This window comes from Portunus trituberculatus, chromosome 22 (genome assembly GCF_017591435.1).
Source record: "Portunus trituberculatus isolate SZX2019 chromosome 22, ASM1759143v1, whole genome shotgun sequence".
Lineage (NCBI taxonomy): Eukaryota > Metazoa > Arthropoda > Malacostraca > Decapoda > Portunidae > Portunus > Portunus trituberculatus.
The window spans coordinates 4,071,411-4,096,410 of NC_059276.1; the positions used below are offsets into that span (position 1 = coordinate 4,071,411).

Genomic DNA, 25,000 nt, shown 5'->3' on the forward strand with positions numbered 1-25,000 from the left:
TAACGAATGGATAAACAGATAGATAGATGGATATATAGAAAGAAAGATAGACTAATTGACTAAATAATGGATGGATAAATAGATAGATAGAAATAGACGGATAGATACATAGATAGATGGATAAAAAACAGACAAATAGAGAAATGAAAAACTTATTGAGCTAAACATTATGACTATACAAAAAAAATTAAATCTAAAACAGAAATGCTTGATTACTTGTTGAACTGGAATGATGACTATGAAAAAAAGGAGAAAACCTTATCATTGTGCTAAATAGAATGTTTAGTATAGAGATAAGTAAATAAATAGGTGATTATAGGTGGATTTATCTTCGAATGGAATGTTGTATATGGAAAAATAAGCAAGTAAGAAAAATTTGTTAACTTAATGGAAAAAAAAGATGAATTTCTGAGTTAAGAGGATTGATTAGTGCTTAAATAAATAACAAATGAAAAAGTGACTGAATTTCTGATCTTCGAATTATAATTAAAAGATTGCCTGAAAAAAAAATTTACTGAAATAAACTCGTGGGAAAAAAATAAGTTTGTCAATTAATTGTTTCCTGGGAATCTAATCAGCTGTGTTGAAATAAGCTGTTTAAATTGCATAGTTTGATTTTCATTACCTCTCGTTATGCAAAGCTTCATTTGAACTGCTAAACGCTACACTCTCTCTCTCTCTCTCTCTCTCTCTCTCTCTCTCTCTCTCTCTCTCTCTCTCTCTCTCTCTCACACACACACACACACATTTTCCTCTCGTTATGCAAAGCTTCATTTAACCTGCTATACGTTACATCTCTCTCTCTCTCTCTCTCTCTCTCTCTCTCTCTCTCTCTCTCTCCACACACACACACACACACACACACACACACACACATTTTCTCCAACAATTTGATAAGAAGACGAGAAATTTTTGGAGAATGAACGAAATCTTTTGACGAGGTTGAAGAAACTCATGAAAATACAATTCTTTATCGTTCAAAGGAAAGAATAATAAGAATGTGAAGTAGAAAGAAAAGAAGAGGAGAAAAATGTAAAGTAAAAGAAAGACAAAGAGAGAGAGAGAGAGAGAGAGAGAGAGAGAGAGAGAGAGAGAGAGAGAGAGAGAGAGAGAGAAGCCCTGTCACTGCATCGAACATACACTAGACTAGACTGACTGAGAGAGAGAGAGAGAGAGAGAGAGAGAGAGAGAGAGAGAGAGAGAGAGAAGCCTTGCCATTGTATCAAACACACATGTCAGAGAGAGAGAGAGAGAGAGAGAGAGAGAGAGAGAGAGATGAAACAAAGGGAACAGTTAAAACGTAAGCTATAAATTGAGATAATATAAATAAATCATCAATATTTCTCAGTCGAGGGAGAGAGAGAGAGAGAGAGAGAGAGAGAGAGAGAGAGGAAAGTCAAGCGTTAAACAAAATCTGGGACCTACATTCACAGTTTTGACATAAAATCTTTCACCCACAGAGAGAGAGAGAGAGAGAGAGAGAGAGAGAGAGAGCGTGCCCTATTTTCTCTCTCTCTCTCTCTCTCTCTCTCTCTCTCTCTCTCTCTCTCTCTCTCTCTCTCTCTCTCTCTCTCTCTCCCTTGCCTTGCGAACGAGTGTTGACAGGCAAAGCTACACACACACACACACACACACACACACACACACACACACACACACACAGGGTAAGTTAAGCCACTGGTCGCATATTGATCAGGTTGTCCTCGTCAGCGGAGTAACGCCACAAAATTCAGTTGGTGATGGAGGAGCATTAATTTGAATCTAAGGATCGTGCAGTATCTCGTTCCAGAGCCGCCCCGCCCCGCCCCGCCTTGCCCCGCCTCGCCCCGCATCGCCCCGCCTCGTCCCCACTCCGTCCCGCCCCCCTGATGCCGCCCGTAGTGCCTCGCGCGCCCGCTAGATGGCAGCAGCTCCTGGTCGGCGGGCCATGCTCTCTCAATCTTCCCAAATTATGTTGAACACCACATGAAATTCACTTTTGTCCTAGAGTTCATTAGAAAATTTTTCCTTGTTTTTCTAATTTTGTTTATTTTGGTGTGGCTGAAGCGTTGTGAAAGTGATTTTGAGGTTATGTGGCAGTGTTAGGTCATTTGTATTCCGCTCATCAGCCAGGAATGTGATGTAATTCGTTATATTCGTTAGTGAGTGTGTGTGCGGTGCGGCGGTGACCAGTGAGGCTTGACTAAGGGCTGCTATGGAGGTCAGCTTAAAGAGGCAGATTCAACATTCAACATACCACACTGATCTTATTCCCAAGACCCTCCTCACAGTGTCCCTTTCCTGCAGCCCCAGCATCCTCAAGTCCAGCACCTCCCCGCGCCTCCCCATCAGGAACAGCGAGGGATTGAATACATAGCCGTGAATTCTGTGAGCGTGACACATGTATTAGTTTCTGATTGGCTGACTCCCGCGAGGTGACCAGCAGTGCAACACAGTGTTCACAAAAATTTCCGCAAGACTGAACGCAGCAGGTTATGTGTTTTTTAAAGGGAATGTTGGGTGTGAGTGTTGCTGGTGTAGCGTTGGTGGTGTGTTGCGGCACGGGCGAGGGTACTGGGGTATTGAAGGGAAGGTAGGGCAAAAACACACGCAGGCACACACAGATAGGCACCATAACTCACCTGCAATCATGAGAGTCACCGCGAAGCACACCTGAATCACCACATGCCGTATGAGTCGCCGCTTCATCGTGGGGCGACGAAGGTTGAAAACTGTCCACCTTTACTTCAAGATTATTTTCCCGTCACCTCACGTTCCCCTGTCTCTCTCTCCCCGCCCCGCCACTCAGCACCGGCCTGCCTCACCACCTTGGCGCGGCTCCGTCTCCTGCACCTTCACCATAGCCAGCAGGGCCCCGAGTGAGGAGCCAAGCGAGCGGCGGGGACCAGAACGTAGGAGCAGTGTACTTCCCTCCGCGGCTGTCACACCGACACTGGTCCGAGATGCGAGGGCCACCTAGACCCGGCACCACGGCTCCATCTGCTCTCTGCGCGGTGGCTCTCTGTGGCGCTCTCTCTCTCTCTCTCTCTCTCTCTCGTTTACTCCTTTTTCTCAGTTTAAGTGTAGCTACGCCGCCCTGTCTACTACACTGCCACTGATCGTGTGTGTGTGTGTGTGTGTGTGTGTGTTCATGTTGATGGTAATGTATGTGTAATTATGTCGATGTGCTCTCTCTCTCTCTCTCTCTCTCTCTCTCTCTCTCTCTCTCTCTCTCTCTCTCTCTCATTGATGTATTTTTCTTACTGACCATCTTCATGAGGTTATTATTCTATCTCTTTGTGGGGTTGCTGTTTCTCATGGCCAGCCTTCCATATCTTGTGTCGCCTGCAGTGTTGGTTAGTATCTTGTCCGTTCTCTCTCATGTGATCTTGTATGCAAATATTTCCATCTTATGTAGGTCTTTCTCTTCTTTCTTGCTCCTCTGTATCCTGGACTTGCCTCTCATCACTTATCTCTTCTTATTACGTGTATTTGCTGTCTTCGAAATCTCTTCCATCTTTATTGTTCCTCTGAATGTTGTGTACGTTGGTTTGTTCTTCATCGTCATCCCATCAACACAATCCAACATCCTCATTTCTGCTACTGCCATCCGCTTCTCTTTTACTTTCTTCACTGGTTCTCTTCCCCTTGAATTACTGACCTTATCAAAATCCCAGGGGAATCATGAACACACACTAAGAAATGCCACTGACTTCATTTCCAGCTTCTCGAAAGACTGAGATGCCGGAAAAAAGTATAAACAAAAAGGTCTGCATTCTGAAACGCTTCGCTCTCTCAACACGGCTATTTTCGAATACCACAAACCTGGTTAACCGATTTTTCAAGACTGTTTCTCGAGTTGATAATACAGAAATTTAGATAATCCGTCATTTAAACTGTAAAAACAACATTGGAAACCCGTGTAACTTTAAATTAGAGGCTTTTGTAGTGGAAATGCGACGTAGGTTTCTGAACACGAATCAGATTCAATACAAGGGGAGCAGAGACACCTGGTGATCGGATTCCAAGTTACAAGGAGTGGGAGGACAGTTGCCGCGTAGGTGTTTGTTTCCGAGAATTCCGCCTCCGTTTGTTCCCCCGTTCCACTCAGCGCTGCTCCCATTCCTCCTTCCCTCCTCGCCTCGCTCTTCCTCTTGGCTCCTCACCCTCTGTCAGTTACACTTAGGACACGGAGAGAGGAACATGCGAAGGCGGTGTCCACGTATTAAGGTATGTAGGTGAACTGACTTTGCGAGTTAAGGAAAGACAGAATGATGAAAAATTAATGATGTTACTTTTATGTTACTTGAGTTAATGAAGTCTTAACGAGGTATATTACGAGCCACGTGGTGAGTGAAATGGGGACTCACTTTATGAATAATTAAGGTTTGGTTTCGTATTTGAGAGAGAATGAGAGAAAATTAGTGGTGTTAATATGTCGTGGTATTTGAGTTTGTAAAGTCTTAACGAGGGAGTCTTGATGAGGTATTAGGGATCGTTTGTTAAGTAAAAGGAAGGGAGGGCAAGAAGGAAACAATTCATAGATAGTTAGATCATTAGTAACTACCCTTGCTTGTTAGTTTGGTGACAATGAATAGTTAGAAGATTAGCAACTATCGTGTGCTAGTTAATTTGATGACACCATTAGTAAAAGTCTCTCTCTCTCTCTCTCTCTCTCTCTCTCTCTCTCTCTCTCTCTCTCTCTCTCTCTCATCAGGTTCCAGAGGCGTCACTAGCAGGCGGGACACGAAGGAGGGAAGTATACTGGAAACTGCCTTAGGAGAGACTTGAACAACGCAGAACTTACAGGCATTGGTTAAAAGGTACGTGTAAGAATATTAGAGAAACAAAACGTGTAAATTAAGGAAAAATTGCCAACTACGGTATGTTTGTTAGTAACTGAGTAATCATAGAGACTTGGTGCGTGAGAGTTAGTGATGAACTAGTGATAAGAGTTGGGATTATATAGTTAAGATACGTGAGGAGATAGGGAAAGTTAAGTGATTGACGATGGCAATAACTTTTTCATGATTGTTGGATTGAACGAAACAATAAGCGAGACATATTTAGTAGTATGTAGAAAGAAGAGAGAGAAATGTGGATCTTGTGGGAAGGATGGTTATACCTGAATGATTGCTGGATTAAAGACGAAACAATAAGCGACACATATTTAGAAGTGTGAAAAGAATGAAGGGTGACAGTGTTTAGTGAGGAGAGAGATAAATTAAGTGATTTTGTGGGAAGGATGGTTATAACTACTGCATGATTGTAAAGTTGAGACGAAACAATAAGCACGACATATTTAATGGTGTGTGAAAAAAATGAAAGGTGATGCTTACTGAGAAAATAGATGTTGTGACCTTAGGGAGAGGATGGCTACAATATTATACAACTACTGTATACGAAACAATAAGCGAGACATACAATATTTAGTAGTGTGAAAGGCATGAAGGGTGACAGTATTTAGTGAGGAGATAGAGAAATTAAGTGATCTGGGAAGACTGGCTATATGTAACTACTGTATGATTGTTGAATTATGGAAGAGACAATAAGAGAGACATTTAGTAGTGTGAGAAGAGTGAAGGATAATAGTGGTTAGTAAGGAGAGAAAGGAATTAAGTTATCCTATGGAGAAGATGGCTATGAGAAGAAACGGTAAGAAATATATTTAGTACTGTGTGAAAAAAAGAGGGTAAAAGTGTTTAGTGAATTGCTAACTACCGTCTGCTTGTTAGGTGAGCATGTAACTATAATAGATGATTTGTTACGTTGGCTTAATGACCGTAAAAGTAAGAGTATTTAGTCATGTATGTAGTAAAGGGAGGAAATTAATATAAGTGAGTTTTAGATCGTTGTCATTTACGAGGAAGAAAAGAAATATATTAATGTTTAAATAATTGCTAATTAAACAAACAACGGTATGAGAAATTTTAGTACTAGTCAAGAGGGAAAAGATACTGAATGTAGAAAATTATTAGGTTCATATAAGTGTAATAACCATGTAAATTGAAGAATGAAGCTTAAATTTGTGTTTATTGTGAAAGAAAGAAAAAACGAAAGAAAAGATAGATTCGCGTTCATTGTCAAGAAAAAAAGATTAAAAGCGAAAATTAATGGTCATCAGTAATTTGTAACCATTTAACGATTGCTAATGACGTAAGATTAGATTCGTGTCTGAAGTCAAAGGAAGAAATGAAAAAAAAATTGTAATACTGTCGAAAGGAGAACACGACGAAGGAAAGAAAATAGTAAGATTCGAGACTAAAAAAAAATAGAAAAGAAAATAAAAAAAATAGAAAGAAAAATTAATGACGGTTTGTAATTGTTAATGACGTAAATTAGATTCGTTTTTTTTTTTTTTTTTTAGGAGGGAACGAAAAAAAGTGGTATGGTCGAAAGAAGGACAGGACGAGAGAAATAGTGATAGATTTGAGACTTCGGAAATAGGAAAAAAATAATGACTCGTTAATTTCCATTTATCTGAATAACTAGTAACTATTGTGTGCTTGTTAGTGTGATGATAGACCATTAGGAGTAACCATTAAAGTATCTCTCTCTCTCTCTCTCTCTCTCTCTCTCTCGTACATTGTCAAAGCAGGGAACGAGAAAATTACAGATAATATAGAAAATCTTTAACTATTCTCTGCTTGTTAAGGCATTTCAAGATCTAATGTTTTAAGTCTTTCAATAGATTTAATTTTGTCATTTCTTTTCTTTTTTTTTTTTTCATTCTGTCGTCACGCTATTTTTTCTACTTTCGTTGCGTTGACCGGTTTGTATTTCATTTTATCCTCTTCACTTCTCTTTGACTCGTTTCCCTAATTGTTCATCACCGAGACATCCATTTCTACATTTTTTGCAGCCATACCCAGACAGTGCCAGTCAGAAATTGTATGGCGTACTTTTTAGTGCAGCCATTGTCCTGTAGAGCTGAGTGTAGTGGAACAAGACTTAAACTTGATACATACATATGGTCCTCGCTGGCTCTCCCGCATCAATGTCACGTCTACACTCCACACGCACGGCGATTCTCTCTCTCTCTAACTTGATTTATCTAAAATTATATTATTTCATGTGATTTGGAGATGGAGAAACAACGCTGCATATCTTCTGCTTTACTTTGCTGCGCATACAGGCTGTGCAGTGTGCTGTGCTGCCCGCCCCCCCTGTCTCTGCCCCGCTGTTCTTGTCAAGTGAATCTCAAAAGTCGCTTCCTGAAGGCATTAGTCAGGTCAGGTCAGGTCACTCAGGGTTTGAGGTAATGACAGCAGGGAGAGGCAAGCCAACACCCAATACTAAGTTGTAGGTTGATTCCACATTACTCAGGTTCTCAAGATCTTCTGTTATTAATATAAATATCTTGTTAATATGTCGCTGAAACCAACAAACCACCATTAAAAGCACGTGCTAATTTTAAATAGAGCCTTTTCAATGTAGGACGGTGCCGTGCAGTGTTTCCGGAATATGGTTGTCTCGTCTCTGTAGTGTATACGAGATCCATTGATTCATTCAGATAGTTAGGCAGTCATGAATTGGATTAAATTGACCAGTCATATTTGGATGTAGTACAATAAATATCATATATGACAGATTACATTTATTAGTTATGTACAACTGATTTAAACATTTACTAGATGCATTTTTTATCAGGTTGGAAGGCCACAACTCTGTCCACACGGTGCCTGGTGGTGGTGGTGACATGCGAAGTAGAAAGGAAGAGGTGACAAGTGTTGAGGAACTGTATTGAATTAATAAAATTCTAAGCACCTGACAGCATAGCATAGGTAATGTGGTGCTTTGGATCAAGGAAATTAAGATCTTGTAGGTCGATAGTACGTAGAAACATCAGTGTAAGATTGTTACAGTAGGTGTTCATACTGAGTAGAGGAGATTAGTTTGTTTTAACCCTTCAGTACCAAGACGTGTTTTCATGCTTATTCTGCTTACTATTTGGTGATATTATACAGCTGCAAAAATTATGTAGAGGATTAAGATAGTGAAGACTGTGGCAATTAATCTTCTGACCTCCATAGACCCTTCCTAATTTCAATAAAAGTCTAATCATACCCAAAAATCATAGAAAAAAATACATCCCAGTACTGAAGAGGTTAAGAGATGTTATCTGGACGAAAGTGTTGATTTTTAGGACGTCTGAGATTGGGGGGGAGGGGGCGGGAAAGGGAGGTTAAATGTGGAAAAACTGTAGTACGTCAGAACTAAAGGGAGAGAGGTTGGGTATAGTGTGATCTGTAGAGAGGAAATATGGATTGGATAGATTCTTGAGTGTATCCAGGTGGTAAGGGAAGGTTAAGGAGCATAGTACAGGTAGTTGAAAGGAGGGAGAGGAAGCAATAGTAGTGAGAGAGAGTTAGATTGAGGATTAGGAGGTGAGGGAGTCGGGGTTAGACTGAGCTATAAAGGTTTCAATAGTTTCTATAGTTTCAGGAGGGAGGTCAGTGTGGGGGTGTATAAGATGCAGGTTTCAGTCAGATGGTATCAGGGTAATAGGTTTTGAGGTGGATGGTGAACCTGTCATAGTATAAAGGATTGTTTTAGTGTCAGATGATTGAGGTGTGGAAGGAAGATTTAGACTGGGATGGTGAACCTCTGCTGTGGTATAAAGGTTTAGTTCACCATTAATAGATGAAGCTGAGGATGGGAGTGGACTCGAAGTGTGGTTTTATGTCTCAACTCTGGTGAAAGAATTATGAGTAGTGAAGGTCTTCTTAGATGAGAGGTAAGATTTAGAGAGGGTGTGGAAGCTGGGGGCCTGATGGTGAAGCTGATGTTGCGGAGGTAAGGGAGCGTTTGGTTTGGCATCTGCGAGGACACTGGGAGAGGAAGGTGGGAGGGTGAAGGAAGAGGAGGATTCAGGGTTCAACGCTGCAAAGAGGTTTGATAGTAGACGGAGTAACAGATACAGATGAGAAAGATGGGACTTGTAGATGTGGAGGAGAGTGGAGGCTTGTAGGATTAGAGGTGGGGCAGGTTGCAATTTTTGTGGTAGTGGAAGAAGTTTGGTTAACCAAAGAACTGTGCAGCAAGTTAAGTCTAAATGATGGGTTTCTGTTCGTGCTTCTTTTAGGGTGAGGCCGTGTTTGAAGCAGTGTTGTCACTTTGGCTTCAGATCTATATATGTGGGGCATCGCTGGTAAAAAGATTAATGTCCTGCGCTGTTTTCACAGGTACAAATTTGGGATGTACATTCAAAGTGGCTATAAGTGTGTGTGGCAGAGAGGGGGCAGCCCTGAAGCCCCACCCACTTCACACACCAACCCCAGCTTCACACCACCTATGTCAATGGGCTTTATATTTGGGGGATAAGTGTGAGGACTGAAAGGCATCATGGAAGGAAGCAAGTGAACACCAAGGAATCAAAAGGTAAGCTGCTTTGATTTTACTTTTTGTTTTATTCTACTTTATTATAAAACTTCAACACGCTGCTTAAGCTTAAAATATACTTGATAATAATATAGTTGTTATTGTAGTAATATAGCAGGTATGTATACATATTATTGGTACATGTATCATTTTTTTTAGCTCATTTTGTTTTTCCAGCTTGCAACAACCAAAATGGAAGAGGACCTGCAATTCCAGCATGAATCTTCATGATCCAGGTCACAAGAGGCTGCTAGGGGAGTGTCACCACCAGCAGCAGGCATGGCTACAGCAGGAGCAGGAACCCTCCAGAGCCAGTGCTGTCACCAACTGGATATGCCATATGCCCAGCACAGGAGCTTGCCTACAAAACAGGCTTATTGAGAGATCTCAATGTCATAAATACTCTGAAGACTCTCTGGAGATGTAGTAGTAATAAAATGCTCTTTGAGAGATTTCATCAGATACTATTGGAGACTTTCTCCAATAGTATTTTTTTTTTTTTACCTTTTTTCAGGGGTCTATGCTACCTGGCTGCAGGAAACTGGCTGCTATGCAAACTGGGAAGAAACTGCAAATGCATTAATTAATCTGTGCATTCCAGGCCGCTGCTTCTATACTAAGCAACAAGGTATGAGAAGCTTAGATTAAGGAACTTAAATCTTTCGAGGGTTGCTTCTCTTCTTAACTTAATAAATTTATTAAATTACTTAGAAGAGAAGCAACCCTCGAAAGATTTATTAAATTACTGAATAAGGAATCAATTGCAAGTCGTACTTAAATTGAAAATTGTGTGTAGAAGCGAGGCATCGGCAAGGTTGTACTCCCTTGTTTAGGATGGGGAGACTTCTATATTGAAAAACAAACGCCTTGATTTTTGCCTCACCTGTGATGTGGAACTAGTTCTGAATTTTGGAAATACATCAATATATGTAGAAACAGGAAGAGAAAACTCTCTCTCTCTCGTCTCCTCCATCTTAAAGATGACATGCCAACACTTCCACCTGACGTCTTCCAGATGTCGGACTTCTACACACTACATACAGCTTTTAACAAATGGACGGCTCACAATTGGTTTCCTTCTTCAGTAATTTAATGTCAAGAAAAACTTTTCATTCATTTGAGACTAGTGGGGTGAGGAGCTTGCCTTGAGTACATAGATTATGCACTTGCAGTTTTTTCACCCAGTCTACACAGCCTCCTGTTTCCCAGTCAGTTTTTCTTTCAGGCCTCCTCTTTGCCAGCCATTTTCGTTGCCCTCTTCAGTACTGGTGAGCTGGAAAGAATGTCCTAGCCTAGTTTTTCAGGCATTTTTTTTTCGTCAAGCCATTTATGTTGCAGTACTGGTGAACTCAGGGGAGTGTCCTGGCCAGGCCGCATGCTGGGGCATTAACTTGAGAAGCTGTTGCATCCAGACCATAGTTTCTTCACCAATGGGAGCAACTTTCATTGTCCTCTACAGTGGTGAGCTAGGCTGGGACATTCTGACTTGGCAGTGTGCTGGCCTTAATAATACAAGGAGATGGGTGAATTTGCACCACACCTTCACAAGCCTGTTGAGGAGGAAGAGACGATTCACAATTAATAATGAATTGTTAGTCACCAGTGACTATGTTCTAAACAAAGCTATAAATAAATTTAAACAACTTTGATCTGATCAATGTTTCCCTTCCTTTGGGATTCCTGATAATAGCACAACACAGCAAGCATCCACCAGCCCTGTCATCACACAACAAAACACTTCCAATCCATGCTCCTTCAGTAAAAAAAGATGAGGTACAAATAACAACACATGTTGCTGCACAAAATTAAGCCTGTGCCTGGTGGGGAAAGTGCAAAACTGTTGGAAACCTAATGTCATCTGATGGGTGGGACTCATTGGTCTGCTGGCCTAGCAATGAAGAGAGGTCAACAGTGAATAAATAGTAAGTATACTTATTATGTAGAGAGAGAGAGAGAGAGAGAGAGAGAGAGAGAGAGAGAGAGAGAGAGATTTGAGAGAGAGAGAGAGAGAGAGAGAGAGAGAGATTTGAGAGAGAGAGAGAGAGAGAGAGAGAGAGAGAGAGAGAGAGAGAGAGAGAGAGAGAGAGAGAGAGAGAGAGAGAGAGATTTGAGAGAGAGAGAGAGAGATTTGAGAGAGAGAGAGAGAGAGAGAGAGAGAGAGATTTGAGAGAGAGAGAGAGAGAGAGAGAGAGAGAGAGAGAGATTAGAGAGAGAGAGAGATTTGAGAGAGAGAGAGAGAGAGAGAGAGAGAGAGAGAGAGAGAGAGAGAGAGAGAGAGAGAGAGATTTGAGAGAGATTGAGAGAGAGAGAGAGAGAGAGAGAGAGAGAGAGAGAGAGAGAGAGAGAGAGAGAGAGAGAGAGAGAGAGAGAGAGATTTGAGAGAGAGAGAGAGAGAGAGAGAGAGATTTGAGAGAGAGAGAGAGAGAGAGAGAGAGAGAGAGAGAGAGAGAGAGAGAGAGAGAGAGAGAGAGAGAGAGAGAGAGAGAGAGATTTGAGAGAGAAGAGAGAGAGAGAGAGAGAGAGAGAGATTTGGAGAGAATTTAGACTTTAATGCATATTGAGAGAGAGAGAGAGAGAGAGAGAGAGAGAGAGAGAGAGAGAGAGAGAGAGAGAGAGAGAGAGAGAGAGAGAGAGAGAGAGAGAGAGAGAGAGAGAAAGTTGTGAGAGAGAGAGAGAGAGAAATGTTTCATGCAAAAAGTAAAAATTTTACTAATTATTCAAGGAACATCAAAAATCTAGTAAATCACGAGAGAGAGAGAGTCAAACTAACTTTACAAAACAAAACTCAATAAACAAGTTAGTACATTCATAAATGCAAAACAGACTTTCAAAACTACTACTAACAAAAATTGAAAAAAAACAACTAAACAATGCATAACAGGTCTGAGTGGAGAGTCTATCAGCAGTGAAGCAGCAGATTATAGGAGCTGGAAGACAGATGATGGTAAGATAAAGAGAGACCTATTCAGTGGATTGAAAAAGTAGAGAAATATATACAATGGATAGCAAGGAGGTAACAATGACATAGCTGGGAGGTATATGAAGGTGACAGAGGGAAAGGTATTAGTGGACAAGGGAGAATACAAGTTAGCTTCTTCAGTGCTATGACACAATCTTTATTTATTTTGGTTACTATTTTGTGATTTTATACAGCTTCAAAAACTTATGTGAAGTATTAAAATAGTGAAGACTCGGGCTATTAATCTTCTGACCCCATACACCCTTCCTAATGTAAATAAAATGATTTAATGGTACACAAATCTCAAGGTAGAAATGCACCTCAGTACTGAAGGGATTATATAAGGGATTATATAAGGTGTGAATATCAGCTGATCTGGTGGGTGTCTGAGGGCATGTTTGAGATCAGTGTGATTTACAGGGAAGGTCAATTTACTTAGGACTGAATTTACACTACTGGTTCTGTATCTTGGGAAATTCACTTGCTATTAGCCAAGATACATTTAGGTATAATCCCCATCAATAATTTACTGTGTGTCAATTGGCAAATGTGACAAACAAATAGATATCGTTATATACAGTAGAATTGAGGCAGGTGTAAGATGATGATAAACACACCACACTGACCAGAGACAGAGACAAGATTGGTGTGAATTACAGGGAAGATCAGATTACTTAGGAATTTGCACTAATTCACTTGCCATTAGCTTAGACACCTATAGCTATAATCTGCATCCATCACTGAATATTTACTGTGTCTATTGTGTGGAAGGGCAAGTGTGTGTATAAGCAAAGTAAGAGTGGGAAACAAACAGATCATTAAAAACAGTAGAATAGAGGCAGATTTGAACTTATCCCCTTCAGTACTGGGACACATTTTTACCTTGAGATTTGTGTACCATTAGACCATTTTATTGACAACAGGAAGGGTCTATGGAGGTCAGAAGATTAATGGCCACAGTCTTCACTATTGTAATCCCCACATGAGTTTCTGAAGCTGTATAAAATCACCAAATATTAACCAGAATGAATATGAAAATGCATTATAGTACTGAAGAGGTTAATTGCAGATGTGGGATGAAGACAGATACCCCACACTGACCTGAGAACAAGACAACTAACTACTAACCTGCCACTGGTGTCCGAGAGGTGATGGTAGGACTGGCGTGTGGTGATGTGGTGTCAGAGGAGAGCCTTGGTGATGAGAAGGTAGATGTCTGGTGTTATGGTGCTCTTCAGGGTGAGACACTTGCTTTTTGTCATCTGTATCTGTAATATTAGTAATAGTTAGTTATATTCACCCATTGCCTCCTATTAACATGTTTATATTTTATTCTAAATCACATTCTGTTACTATACACTGATAATTCTTGTTATTTCATGTAGGAGGGGAATCGGTCAACGACAAAAAAAAAAAAAAAAAAAAATTAATAAAGGGCACACTGAGTTATCCAGATGTATGAGATAATGTCTTGAAACCTCATTAAATTATTTCAAGTCAGGACAGTGAAACACAGAAGCAGGCACAGAGTTCCAGAGTAGCAAGATCTTGTCAGACTCTTCACTCCTGCAACAGTTCAAGTCTTTAGTCACCTTCTTAATTTCTTACCTAGTAGCTACTGGTGTGCTAATATTGGGTGCTAAAGGAATAAGTTTGTCTTGTACCTATCTATAGTATTTATGTGCCAGCTTCTTATTGCTCCTAACCATTAAAATGTCATGTCTAGACCTAAATGCATCTACTGAAGAAGCTGGAACTCAAATGGAGAAAAAAAACACTATTTTTGGGCTGATCAAGAGATAAATTTCCTTTCTTTTACATGAGTGACTAAGACTAAGAACAATAATAAAAACACAGGAAAAAAAAAAAAAAAAGAAAAATAGCAAAGCAGATTACCCAAAATTATTAGCTAAGCATTTTCAAACCTCACAAAGATTACCGTAAGTGACTCCTGACCACTACATCTTAACTCCCAAGCCTGTGTAACACTCCCAGCCTGTGTACTGAGCAATTTTAAAAGGCAACAAAAACCAGGCTCACAAAAAAGTGTATGTAAAATGAACTAGCACAAGGAAACATCAAGTATTATTCAAACATTACAAAAAGAGCAATCAGTTAACAAATTGTCATACCAGTGAAAGGAAACATTAAGTACTATAGAAACATTAGACAAAGATGGAATCAGTAAACCAGCTGTCATACCAGTCAAAGGAAACATTGGTATTCAAACATCATACAAAGGTGCAATCATGTAACAAGTTGACACCAGTGAAAGGAAATTAAGTGCTCAAACATTAAACAAAGTGCAATCAGTAAACCAATTGCCATACCAGTGTTATCAGGTGGGATGTGTCAGATTACACAGGCTGCGGGTTCTACAAGTGGTCGAGTGCAATGTCCCATCTCTGTTGCTGTGGCGATACATGCTGCTACTTGGACACATCGCCTCCATCCTGCTGTCTAGTCTCCTGGAAGAAAGATGTGTGTGAGTTGTCATGTATGGAATAAAGCTGTGGGGTTGCTATGCCAGGAATAAAGTGGCATTTTTCTGTATAAGAGGAGAAAGCTGGCCAGGGCAACATAAAAAAGCCTCACTTAGTTGCCAGCCCCTTGCAGGTCAAAGAACAATAAAAGAAAAAAAAATATCTTGAAACATCCCTCTTAAATATAGTTAAGTTATAAGAAGTTGGAAATACAGAGCCAGGCAAAGAGTTTCAATTTACCAGAGAAAGGTATTAATGGTTGAGAGTAGCTACTGGTTAACTCTTGCATTAGAGAGTTGGACAGAATAGGAATGAGAGGAAAAAGAAAGCCTTGTGCACCTAGGCCACAGGAGGAGGGGAGGCATGCAGTTAGTAAAATCAGTAGAGCAGTTAACATGAAAATACCAGTAAAAGAAAGCAAGAGGTGCAACATTCTGGCAGTGAAAAAGAGGTTGAAGACAGTCAGATGAGGGTAGTTGATAAGTTGAAAAGCTTTTGATTCCACCCTACCTAATAAAACTGAGTGGAACCTCCCCAAACATGTGAAGAGTACTCCATACATGGGCAAAAAGACCCTTGTACAGAGATAGCAGTTGGAGGTAAAGGATACTGATGGAGATGCCTAACTTCACAGAAGCTGTTTTAGCAAGAGAGGATATGTAAAGTTTCCAGTTTAGGTTATGAATAAAGGACAGACTGAGGATATTCCGTGTACAAAACGGGGACAGCTGAGTGTCACTGAAGAAAAGGAGACAGTCATCTGGAAGGTTTTGTTGAGTTGATAAATGGAGGAACTGAGTTTTTGAGGCATTGAACCCTCCCAAGTTTTTTTCCCACCAATCAGAAATATTAGAAAGATCACAAGTCAGGCATTCTGTGGCACCCCTGCAAGATCTGTTAACTTCCTTAAGTGTTTGTCATCTCTGAAAGGATGTAAAAAGTGTAGGGTGGTAACATCAGCATAGGAGTTGATAGGGCAAGAAGTATGGTATAGATGATCCTTAATGAACAAGTAAAGTGGGCAACAGAACAGTACCCTGAAGAACACCAGTTAGTAAATTTAGGAGAACAGTGGACCCACAAGAATTCCTGGCTAGATTAGGTTCAGTTTGAACACATCAATGGTTTAACATGCATACCGTAGAACACAAAACTCTGCATAAAAATCCAGGGAAATTTTCCAATGGTTAGGAGTACTCATTTTGTGTTCTAAGCATCAAAATATAACTATGGGTGCATTTCATATTACTTAATGTCAGACTGATGTCTTTCTCCACATTTACCGAAAAGCCACGTTGAGACTGATGACGGAGTAAAATAATACCTAAAGCCTGAAATAAAGCTGTGTATGGGTTGTCATGCCCGAAATAAAGTTGTGTGTGTACAGCGGCAGTTCACAAAACAAGATTACTTTCCAACCAAGAACGGGGCAGAGTGAAAAATGTGTTCCAGAATCAATGATGTGCTGTGTCCGAGGCGCGCTGTGTGGGTATGGTACGCTGACAAGTATACAGCTCAAACGTCAAGACAACACATAATTTCCATCATCGAGTCTCTACTTTGAATCCTAAGAGCTTGTCTATAGCAGGTGTGAGCAGTCTTGATAACATCTGCCATTTGATAACCAAGCTATTCACTGTAGACACACAAAAACACTGCCATCACAGCACGTCCACCATCCCTTCCCTTCGCCACAAACATGCCCAGCCATATTTCGCTCTAATATTCCCTTTATACACTGGAATATCAATTGTTTATCCCATCTGCCCATAGTGTAGGTATTTATGTTTATCTTATGTAGCAATTCAAGTACTGTTAGATGTTAATAGTGGAAAAAATGACGTTAAATAAAGTGTTACCTCTGTCGGTATTTCTTCCTGTTCCTGTCAGCTGTGAAAGGATCTCTTCTTCTTCCTCTTGTGACATGTTCGCCTCTTATTCATGGTATATATTGCTTTATATAAATTTCTTGGTCATATTTTATCTCCCTATTATTAACGTGTTTTATATCTTCTTTCTTTATTATGTTTCTTACATGGTCTTAGCTTTGTAAAGTACTTTATTTGGATTTTTTTCACCACGACGCTTCTCGATACTCTTCCCTACTTTCATATATAGAAAATATCACATATTGATCTCTGGGCAAAACCTATTCAAATAAATCATCTCAAATAAAAAGACTACTGTTTTTGTATGAATAATTGCAGGAAACACTAATTTAAACCTAAAATCAATATGAAAATATACCCAAAATGAGAAATCCTATTTATAAACGAATAACTCATCATATTTCACCATATATGTATAGAAAAACTAGAACAAGTAAGTAGATAAATACAGAATTACAAAAGCCATGTGAAAAAGATAACGAATGAAAATAAAGCAGTAAAAAACTCCCAGTATAAAATCAGAAATAAAAGAAAGCAAATATAAAACAAAACAACTAAATAAGATAGATAAAAAACAAACCACATAATTAATCAACGCAAAAAACAAGAAAACCAAAATAAAATAGGAATCATAGACGAAAATAAAAACAAGTGGACAAGATAGAGTCACCGGTCTCTCCTTCGCAATGGCTGCTCGCTTCGGTATCCTGGTAAGACGAATATCCCTTAATTTAACCCTCCAAACGCAAACTAAGGGACAAACCAACCACTAGAATAAGACTAAAGCATGCATAGACATTACTGGAAGCTTAATAGGACCGGGAGATGAAGGGAAAGGGGTAAATAAGAGATTCCGGTTTTGTGGTGATCAGCTGATTTGGAGTAAAGAAGAATCGGTATTTATTTTTGTTGATTTTCTGCAAGCGATTCTCTTGTGATTTTCTGTGTGTGTGTTGTAGGTGAGTGTTGTGGCTTGGGTGTGTCAAGACGTCATGGGATTTTAATTCGTGGTTTGTGAAATATTGAAGGTTTTATTTTCATGGCCGTTATTAAAGTGCTTTTGGTTTATGTAGTAATAGAAACAGTTTAAGAATACTGGAATCCCTATATATTTCCCAAGTAAAGCCATCCCTCAACAATACTCTGTCAGCATACCCACTTATGATAGTGTGAATTATTACCATTGTAATTCTCTTTGTATTTTTACTTTATTCTTTTATACTTATATTTGTTTTATCGTTTTATTTTATTTTAGACCACTGATGATGACATAAGATGAAATGTCGAAACGTTTGGACCATTAAAGATGCTGCTCGTAGCTACCTTAGTTATTATTTTATGTTTTTTTATATTGATTTTTTCCCGTATGTGATGGGATTTTCTTAAGTCTTTCCTATGTACTATGCTTTTTTTTCTCCTATTTATTTTATAGGTATATTTGTGGTCATTATATTATTTGTACCTTGATATTGTATTCATTGTATCTATATTTGTCATATTTTGCTACATAACATACAAAATCACGTAATATTCTTCTCAGTATTCTTTGTTTTGTGTTTCTTATCCAAACTTTATCACTGTGTATAAAACCAATGTAAAGGCTAACAATTAACTACATGTACAAAAAATGAGTCAAACAGAACTAAAATCAGAAAATAAATGAAAAAATAAAAATCCACAGCAAAAACAGACAAAGGAAGGGAAAAAAAAATAACATGACAGCTAAAAGATCAACATTAATTACCTCACCTGGCATTCCTGTGTTAATTAAGGCCCTTCTTTCCCCAGGCCAGGTCCTTCTCCACCTCTGTGGCGCGCCAGCAGCTGGTGCAGGTAAGACAAAACGGGAGAGGGAGAAATGGGATTTGTTGGTAAAAGAAGGAGAAAGGGGAAGAAATAGGGTGTTTTATAGGTAAGGGAAGGAGAAAGGGAAGAAATGGGGTGTTTTGTAGGTAAGAGGAAGAAAGGGGAAAAAAATCAGGTGTTTTTTGGTGAGGGAGAAATGGGAATAGGGTGTTTTGTAAGTAAGGGAAGGAGAAAGGGGAAGAAATGGGGTGTTTTTTTGGTAAAAGAGGAAAAAGGGGAAGAAATGAGATGTTTTTTGGTATTGAGAGAAATAGCTAGTCTTTAAGTAAGAGGGAAAGAAAAGGAAAAGAAATAGGATGGTTTTTTAGGCAAGAATTAGAAAAATAGGCTGAATTTATGGAAGAATAAGAGAAAAGTGAAGAAATAGTGTTTTTTAGCTAAGAGGTACCAAAATAGGCAGTTTTAGGTAAGAGGAGGAGAACGGGAAAGAAATAGGATGTTTGCAGGTAAAAGTGAGAGAAAGTTTCTTTTTTAGACAATGAGGAGATAAAAAGAAGAAAGTGGGTAATTTTTTTTTTAGGTAAGAGAGAAAGACAGGGGGGGCTGTTTGTAGATAAGAAAGGAAGAGTGTGAGAAATTTGTCTTTTATAAATGGGGGAAAAAATGAGTTGTTTTTGATAACAGGGAAAGAAATGGGCCAATTTTAAATAAGAATGAAAGAAAGGGATAAGAAATTGACTTTTTTTACATATGAGAGAGAGAGAGAGAGAGAGAGAGAGAGAGAGAGAGAGAGAGAGAGAGAGATAACCACCAGTGAACACATAAAAAGGCCATATTTATCATTAAAACACATGCAGTGAAAGACTAAATATGAAAGTGTGACCATTACAGCATAGATCAGCTGTAATGACACCCCTGGTACTTTCCCTCTTACCTGACCTTGCCTGACCTTTGCAGCCGCCGATCCAGGTGTTCGGTTTGGAGGGCCGCTACGCCACTGCCCTCTACTCTGCCGCCTCCAAGAAGAAGGCCATTGATGCTGTTGATAAGGACCTCAAGGAATTTTCTGTAATGATACCAGGAACACTTGTGGATATTTTTTCTTTCTTTTTTATTTTTATGTAAGAAAATTTAGTCAAGGGCATAAACAATCAAATAAAAAGGCCCACTTAGATGTCAGTCCCCAAGCAGGGCCAAGAGCGTTAGCCAAATATCAATGTCTTGAAACTCTCCTCTTAAATGAGTTCAGATCATATGAAGTTGGAATTCCAGAAGCAGGCAGGGAGTTCCAGAGTACCAGAAAAAGGGATAAACTCTGGAACTCTCTACCTTTTTCTGTATTTCTATCTTCCTATGACCTGAAGTCATTTAAGAGGGAGGCCTCAAAACATTTATCCCATTCTTTTGGTGTCTTGTATGCCTTAGCTTGCAGATCATTAATTAACAAGGTCATGTAATGTTAGGCGATTCTGTAATCTAGGAGTCTTGTCTGTTACTGATTTTATATACAGTAAAATTCCTTAATGTCATCAGCAATAAGTCAAAATTAAGGTATATTCTTCAATGAATCATCAATGAAAACTGAACTTGCATTAAATGTGCTCTTGCATTTCTTATAAACTATTGAAAAAAGTTGAATGATTAATGTCCTTAGCAAGTAGTCAGAATTTAATCACTTCAATGAATCTCAGTATGTCACCAAGGAAAACTGATTTTGTTGTATTAAGCATGTTCCTCGGTGCAGGCGCTGCTGAAGACCGACGGCCAGCTGAAGGAGTTCATCCTGAACCCTCTGCTCAGCAAGGACCTCAAGAAGGAAGCCATCACCTCAGTCCTCACCAAGAAGAATGCCAGTCCTCTCACAGCTAACCTCCTCAGTGAGTGTCCATGGCACTGTGTCACTCCGTCTCACAAAACTCACACGCTGACAACAATTTTATTCATTTCTCTATTTTCAGACTGCAGTGATTCTTTTGTATGAATCTTCAGGGAAAACAGTTTGCTATGGCCTTACAACTATGCATTTTGTCAGTTCTTTCATTTTTTCATTTATACTCCCGAATTTTTCATTTTTCATTATCAGGGACAGACAAAATATTTACTGAAATTCTCTTTGCTGTGACTACAGATACACAATTACTTCTTATCTTTACTTGCTTTTTGTTCAGCGAGTGAGGTTAGCAGTGACAGCACAATCATGCTTAGAACAGGAGGGTTTGTCCAAGAAAGAGGTTCCTCATTGTTCTGACTGTGACTTTGAGTGTGTTCTTGTTCCCTCAGATGCCCTTGTGGAGAATGGCCGCTCCTCCAACATTGAGGGTGTGGTCAATGCATTCAGCACCATCATGGCAGCCGTGCGAGGGGAGGTGATCTGTGAGGTCACCACTGCCAAGGTAAAGTTGTGTGGAGCCAATACTCTATGCTGACCAAAGATGGTGCAGTTACCTGTAGCTAGGAAGGTGCTTAGAGAACTTAACATTCCTGCAACCTTCCTTATAAATTCTGGTGTTGTGTTTCTTGTATTATTGTTTTGAGACCTTAAGATTTGTCATTAAAATGATTTCAGATATTGCCTTATGATAATATACTAAAGTAATATAGGTATTACTATTAGAAGAATATATGTATGTATTCTGAAATGCCTTGGGCTCTTATTAGGACAGTTTTCAGAGACTAGAGAGGTATTTTTCCCACTAATGATAAGTAATCCTTTTAAACTATCCTCAGAATTATGAAAATACCTTCGGAAAAATAATAACTTCCACTAAAGCTCATTGAAAGTTGACAGACAGAAACATTGGAGATTACAATCTTAAGAGCAAACAGGAATGACTTAAGTAACTGAGTGTCTTTCCCTTTCTGTGTGTGTGTGGTGCAGCTCATAACTCTGTCTCTCCTTTCCTTTCTGTGTGTGTGGTTCAGCCCCTGGACGCCCCCGCCATGAAGGAGCTGGAGGCCACACTGAAGGCATTTACCAAGTCCGGGGAGACCATCAAGGTGACAACCAAGGTGGACCCATCCATCATTGGAGGCATGCTGGTTTCTATTGGTGACAAGTACATCGACATGTCCATGGCCAGCAAGATTAACCGCTACACGGCACTCCTCCAAGAGGCAGTCTAGGGTGTCTGGGCGTTCCCTTCAACTTGTACAGAAATATAATTATTATTACAGTCAAAGGTGTTTACTGTTAATGACAAAACATCCACCATTCCTGGAAACTTGAGTAGCGTGGGAGTCTTCAAGTAGAGACGCACCATAACCACCACTCACCAGAATTGATATCCTCATGAATTCTGAATGTATATGTGAAAATAATTACTTTATAGAATACCTGTGTGTGATTGCTTAACTCCTTGTAGTGCAGGCTTCCATCACCCAGTAAAGGAACAGATGAGAGGTAATTATTAGGTGAACAGTTAGTAAAAGTCCTTTAAGCTACAAAACACATGCATTGCTGAAGTAGGTAGAGAAAAGGAGAATGAAAATAACACTGCCATACAAAAGATTATATTGTACAAAAATAATTCATCATGCAGTCAGTCATGCACAATAACAAGTTACTACACCAAACACCAACGGAATTACAGAACAATGAGAAGGAGGAACACGTGAAGGATAAAGAACAATGCTAGTGGGAGAAGTGACACCAGGCCAGTCTTGTGAGTCTTTGTGCATCCCTGAGCCCTGTAGTACTCCACCACTTGCTTCAAGTCATTGGGTCTTGTTGGGGAGTAATCAAAAGCACCCATGGCCTTCTTACAGCTGCAGTAGTGGGTGACGCCTGACTTGTACGCCTCAGCAGGGGTGACAAAGGGCGTGAATGGGAGGAACTTATGCACTAAGCAATACATGAACTCCTGCAGGTAGGCGACAAGGAGGATGACCCAGAGAGGCAGTGTGAGGGCAGGGAAAGAGTAACCAAGCCCTTCAAACAGTGGCCTGAAGTACTCAAAGTGGCTGACAGGGGCTGAGTCACTGATGAAGAATGCCTGACCAGATACCAAGGGAGGAGAACTAGGAGATACTGAAGATGTAACAGAGCTTGGAATTCTAGACAGAGACTTTTCTACACAAGAACTAGATGAAGTTACTGAAGAATGGGTTAATACTGGAGTGATATCTGTTTGGGATGGGTCTTGTCTTTCACTGTGGGGAAGGTTTGCAGGGATGCTTTGAGTAGTGAAGCTCTGTTCCTGCAGCAATGCCATCAGGGCCTTAACATGTCCTTGTACCACGTTCTGAGAGATGAAGGGAGGTTTAGATAGAGTGCCAGGGTTTGGAATAGGTAAAGGGGACAGCACTGGAAATAGTTTGTACTCAAATTGAAAGGTTAGAAATGTAGTGGAGTTAATATATCATGCATCTCTTTGTTATTGAAATGGGAAGAACACTGTTTACTATTAGATGAAGGAAATAATATTGGTTTGGAATAGGTAAAGGAACGAACACCAGTGGAAGGAATTTGTGCTCAAGTAGAATGGTTAGGGTTATCATGCTTCTCTTTGCAATTAAGATGGGAGAAAAGTGTTAATTACTATATGAAGGAAAAAATATTGGCTTGTGCTCTACTAGGAGGATTCATAAATGTACAGGAATTAGTTTAACATGCATTTTGTGGGTTAATGTACTATAGTTTAAAACCGTGCAAAATCAAGGGTTATTAATAGTTACATGCATTTATTACACACAAGAATGATAATTTACCTGTATGCCGATGAAGTCCACCAGTCCTTCTTTCCTGCCATATGCCAAGATAAGCAGTCCAGATCTAGAGTAAGAAAATAATGATAATAATTAGTAATTTGTTGGGAACTGGGTGTACAAAAGCTATATCATCACCACCATCTTCTTTATCATCTTCATCTATCATTCAACTACAATCTACATTTCCTTTTAAATCCTGCAAATGAATTATCTCTGTTGGTTTGGGTTCACTTCATATTGTAGTAGTCTGTGCTTAAAGACTCATCTTCTCTCATCACCCGTTTTCTCATATCTCAGCGCCAACACCCACGTTACATAATGAATAAGAGATTGAGTAACTTCTGCGTGTGTTACAGCTTTCATTGGGCGTAGTAGTGGCATCGTATTTGGCCTTTTAACTCATTCAAAGCTATACTAGTCTTCTGTTAATATTGATAGCTGAACATTTATTTTGCAGAGAGAGAGAGAGAGAGAGAGAATAGGTACTGCATATTGTCGGTTTTCGAAGCCATAGAACTAATTTAATAAAGACGGTAGTACGAAAAGAAAAGACATGAAATTGATGAATAGAAGAAGTTTCCCCAAAGTTATACAAAGAATATAATACGAGAAGGGTCCTCATTCAGAAACACGTACTTTGCTCTCTCATCACGACTAATTTTCCAAGGCTACAGAGATAATTACCCTGGTTATCAAGAGTGTTTCTCCAGTTAATAATGCAGAAAACTTGTCACTCTGCCTCTAGAACCGTCAAAACATCTCAAAAACTCGTGTAAATTTTGATAAAGCCTTTTGAAATAATGGAGGTGAAGCAGAAAAGTGTTTGAGAATACGATCCAAGAAGAGAAAACTAAGATTAACAATGAAACAATAAAAAAAAATAATAATAATCATTCTTTGACATACCTAATAGCGTTCATAACCCGCTGCGTGTGTTTCTTCTCCCCAAGACCCATCACCCCGTTCATCCTAAGGGCGCAGGTTCTGAGGCAGGGTTGGGGGGCGTCTGGTGAGCTAGCGTGGCCTTGCTGGGACGCGGCAGGCTGGGAGGGAGACACGGGCGGGCCACACTTCCCGTCAGCCATCAACATGAGCATCTCAGCTATGGTCTTGGTTCTTGTAAAGGGAAAATAGAGCTTGGTGTTATTAGGGAAAGGTTTTGTGGAATAGGAGAGTTTTGTGTGTGAAATAAAGTTAGTTTTTCTCTGTCATTTCTTGTTATTGTGAGTAAGATAGTGGGTTTTTTTTTTTTTTTTGTGTGTGTGTTTCATATTTTTCATGTCTTTTTACTCTTTCTCTCTTCTATAAGTGTTTTTTTTTTTTTTTCTTATATTTCTACGTGTCTTTTTTTTTTACTCTCTCTCTCTCTCTCTCTCTCTCTCTCTCTCTCTCTCTCTCTCTCTCTCTCTCTCTCTCTCTATAGTGTTTTTTTTTTTTGTGTGTGTGTGTGTGTGAGTGCGTGTGTGTGTGTTTCTTATATTTTTCACATCTATTTACTCTCTTTCTCAGAATACAAACATTTCTACATCATCTTTCTACCTACATACATTCCATCTCTCTACACATGCCTACCACCTCACTATCACCTCTCCAGTTTTCCCCAATTCCCAGCATATACTCTTACAATCACAACCCAAATCTTATAACTTAACAATGTATCTTCCTTTAGTCTGGCTGGAATCCTTCACTTCTCAGGTTCTCTAAAGGTGATTACTGACGCTTGAAAGAGCCATTTATTTTCTTCTTTTTGGCAGTACCTGGAGTAGTGATCGGTGTGGGCGTGAAGGGAGAATAAA

The 25,000-nt window shown here is 39.6% G+C and overlaps 3 protein-coding genes and 2 long non-coding RNA genes across 8 annotated transcripts in view; 2 read left to right on the forward strand and 3 right to left on the reverse strand.

Annotated features, from left to right (window-relative positions):
• The window catches only part of LOC123507455 (acetylcholine receptor subunit beta-like 2), a 140,850-nt gene extending 137,866 nt beyond the window's left edge, over positions 1-2,984 (reverse strand). For 2 of the 4 annotated variants that reach the window (XM_045260336.1, XM_045260337.1), the window contains exon 1: positions 2,622-2,983. In XM_045260336.1, coding sequence (XP_045116271.1) covers positions 2,622-2,688 — 67 coding nt within the window. In that variant the 5' untranslated portion in view covers positions 2,689-2,983. Of the gene's footprint in view, positions 1-2,621 lie in introns of all 4 variants that reach the window. The other 2 variants (XM_045260338.1, XM_045260335.1) reach the window with 2 other exon arrangements.
• A 976-nt stretch (positions 2,985-3,960) lies between these two features.
• On the forward strand, positions 3,961-9,390 carry LOC123507459. Its single transcript, XR_006675656.1, has 3 exons — positions 3,961-4,209; positions 4,697-4,802; positions 9,165-9,390. It is a non-coding gene; the product is annotated as an uncharacterized LOC123507459 (long non-coding RNA).
• Positions 9,370-16,847, reverse strand: LOC123507458. The gene is made up of 4 exons (XR_006675655.1): positions 16,662-16,847; positions 14,650-14,787; positions 13,448-13,587; positions 9,370-10,910 (listed from the first exon to the last, which is right to left on the reverse strand). It is a non-coding gene; the product is annotated as an uncharacterized LOC123507458 (long non-coding RNA).
• A 472-nt stretch (positions 16,848-17,319) lies between these two features.
• On the forward strand, positions 17,320-21,828 carry LOC123507457 (ATP synthase subunit O, mitochondrial-like). Its single transcript, XM_045260341.1, has 6 exons — positions 17,320-17,401; positions 18,480-18,524; positions 19,455-19,565; positions 20,242-20,374; positions 20,778-20,890; positions 21,420-21,828. The coding sequence occupies exons 1-6, from the start codon at positions 17,378-17,380 to the stop codon at positions 21,618-21,620; spliced, it is 627 nt and encodes a 208-aa protein (XP_045116276.1). The 5' UTR covers positions 17,320-17,377; the 3' UTR covers positions 21,621-21,828.
• Positions 21,829-21,991: 163 nt separating this feature from the next.
• The window catches only part of LOC123507456 (short-chain dehydrogenase/reductase family 42E member 1-like), an 8,013-nt gene continuing 5,004 nt past the window's right edge, over positions 21,992-25,000 (reverse strand). The window contains exons 5-8 of the mRNA XM_045260340.1: positions 24,962-25,000; positions 24,111-24,320; positions 23,205-23,268; positions 21,992-22,738 (exon numbers count right to left, since the gene is read on the reverse strand). The exon at positions 24,962-25,000 is cut by the window's right edge and continues 80 nt beyond it. Coding sequence (XP_045116275.1) covers positions 22,082-22,738; positions 23,205-23,268; positions 24,111-24,320; positions 24,962-25,000 — 970 coding nt within the window. The 3' untranslated portion in view covers positions 21,992-22,081. The remainder of the gene's footprint in view (positions 22,739-23,204; positions 23,269-24,110; positions 24,321-24,961) is intronic.

Coding starts and splice junctions, on each gene's coding strand:
- LOC123507457 (XM_045260341.1), top strand. CDS start 17,378: ATGGCTGCTCGCTTCGGTATCCTG. Junction 18,525..19,454: donor CGCGCCAGCAGCTGGTGCAG/GTAAGACAAAAC, acceptor TGACCTTTGCAG/CCGCCGATCCAGGTGTTCGG. Junction 20,891..21,419: donor GTGAGGTCACCACTGCCAAG/GTAAAGTTGTGT, acceptor TGTGTGGTTCAG/CCCCTGGACGCCCCCGCCAT.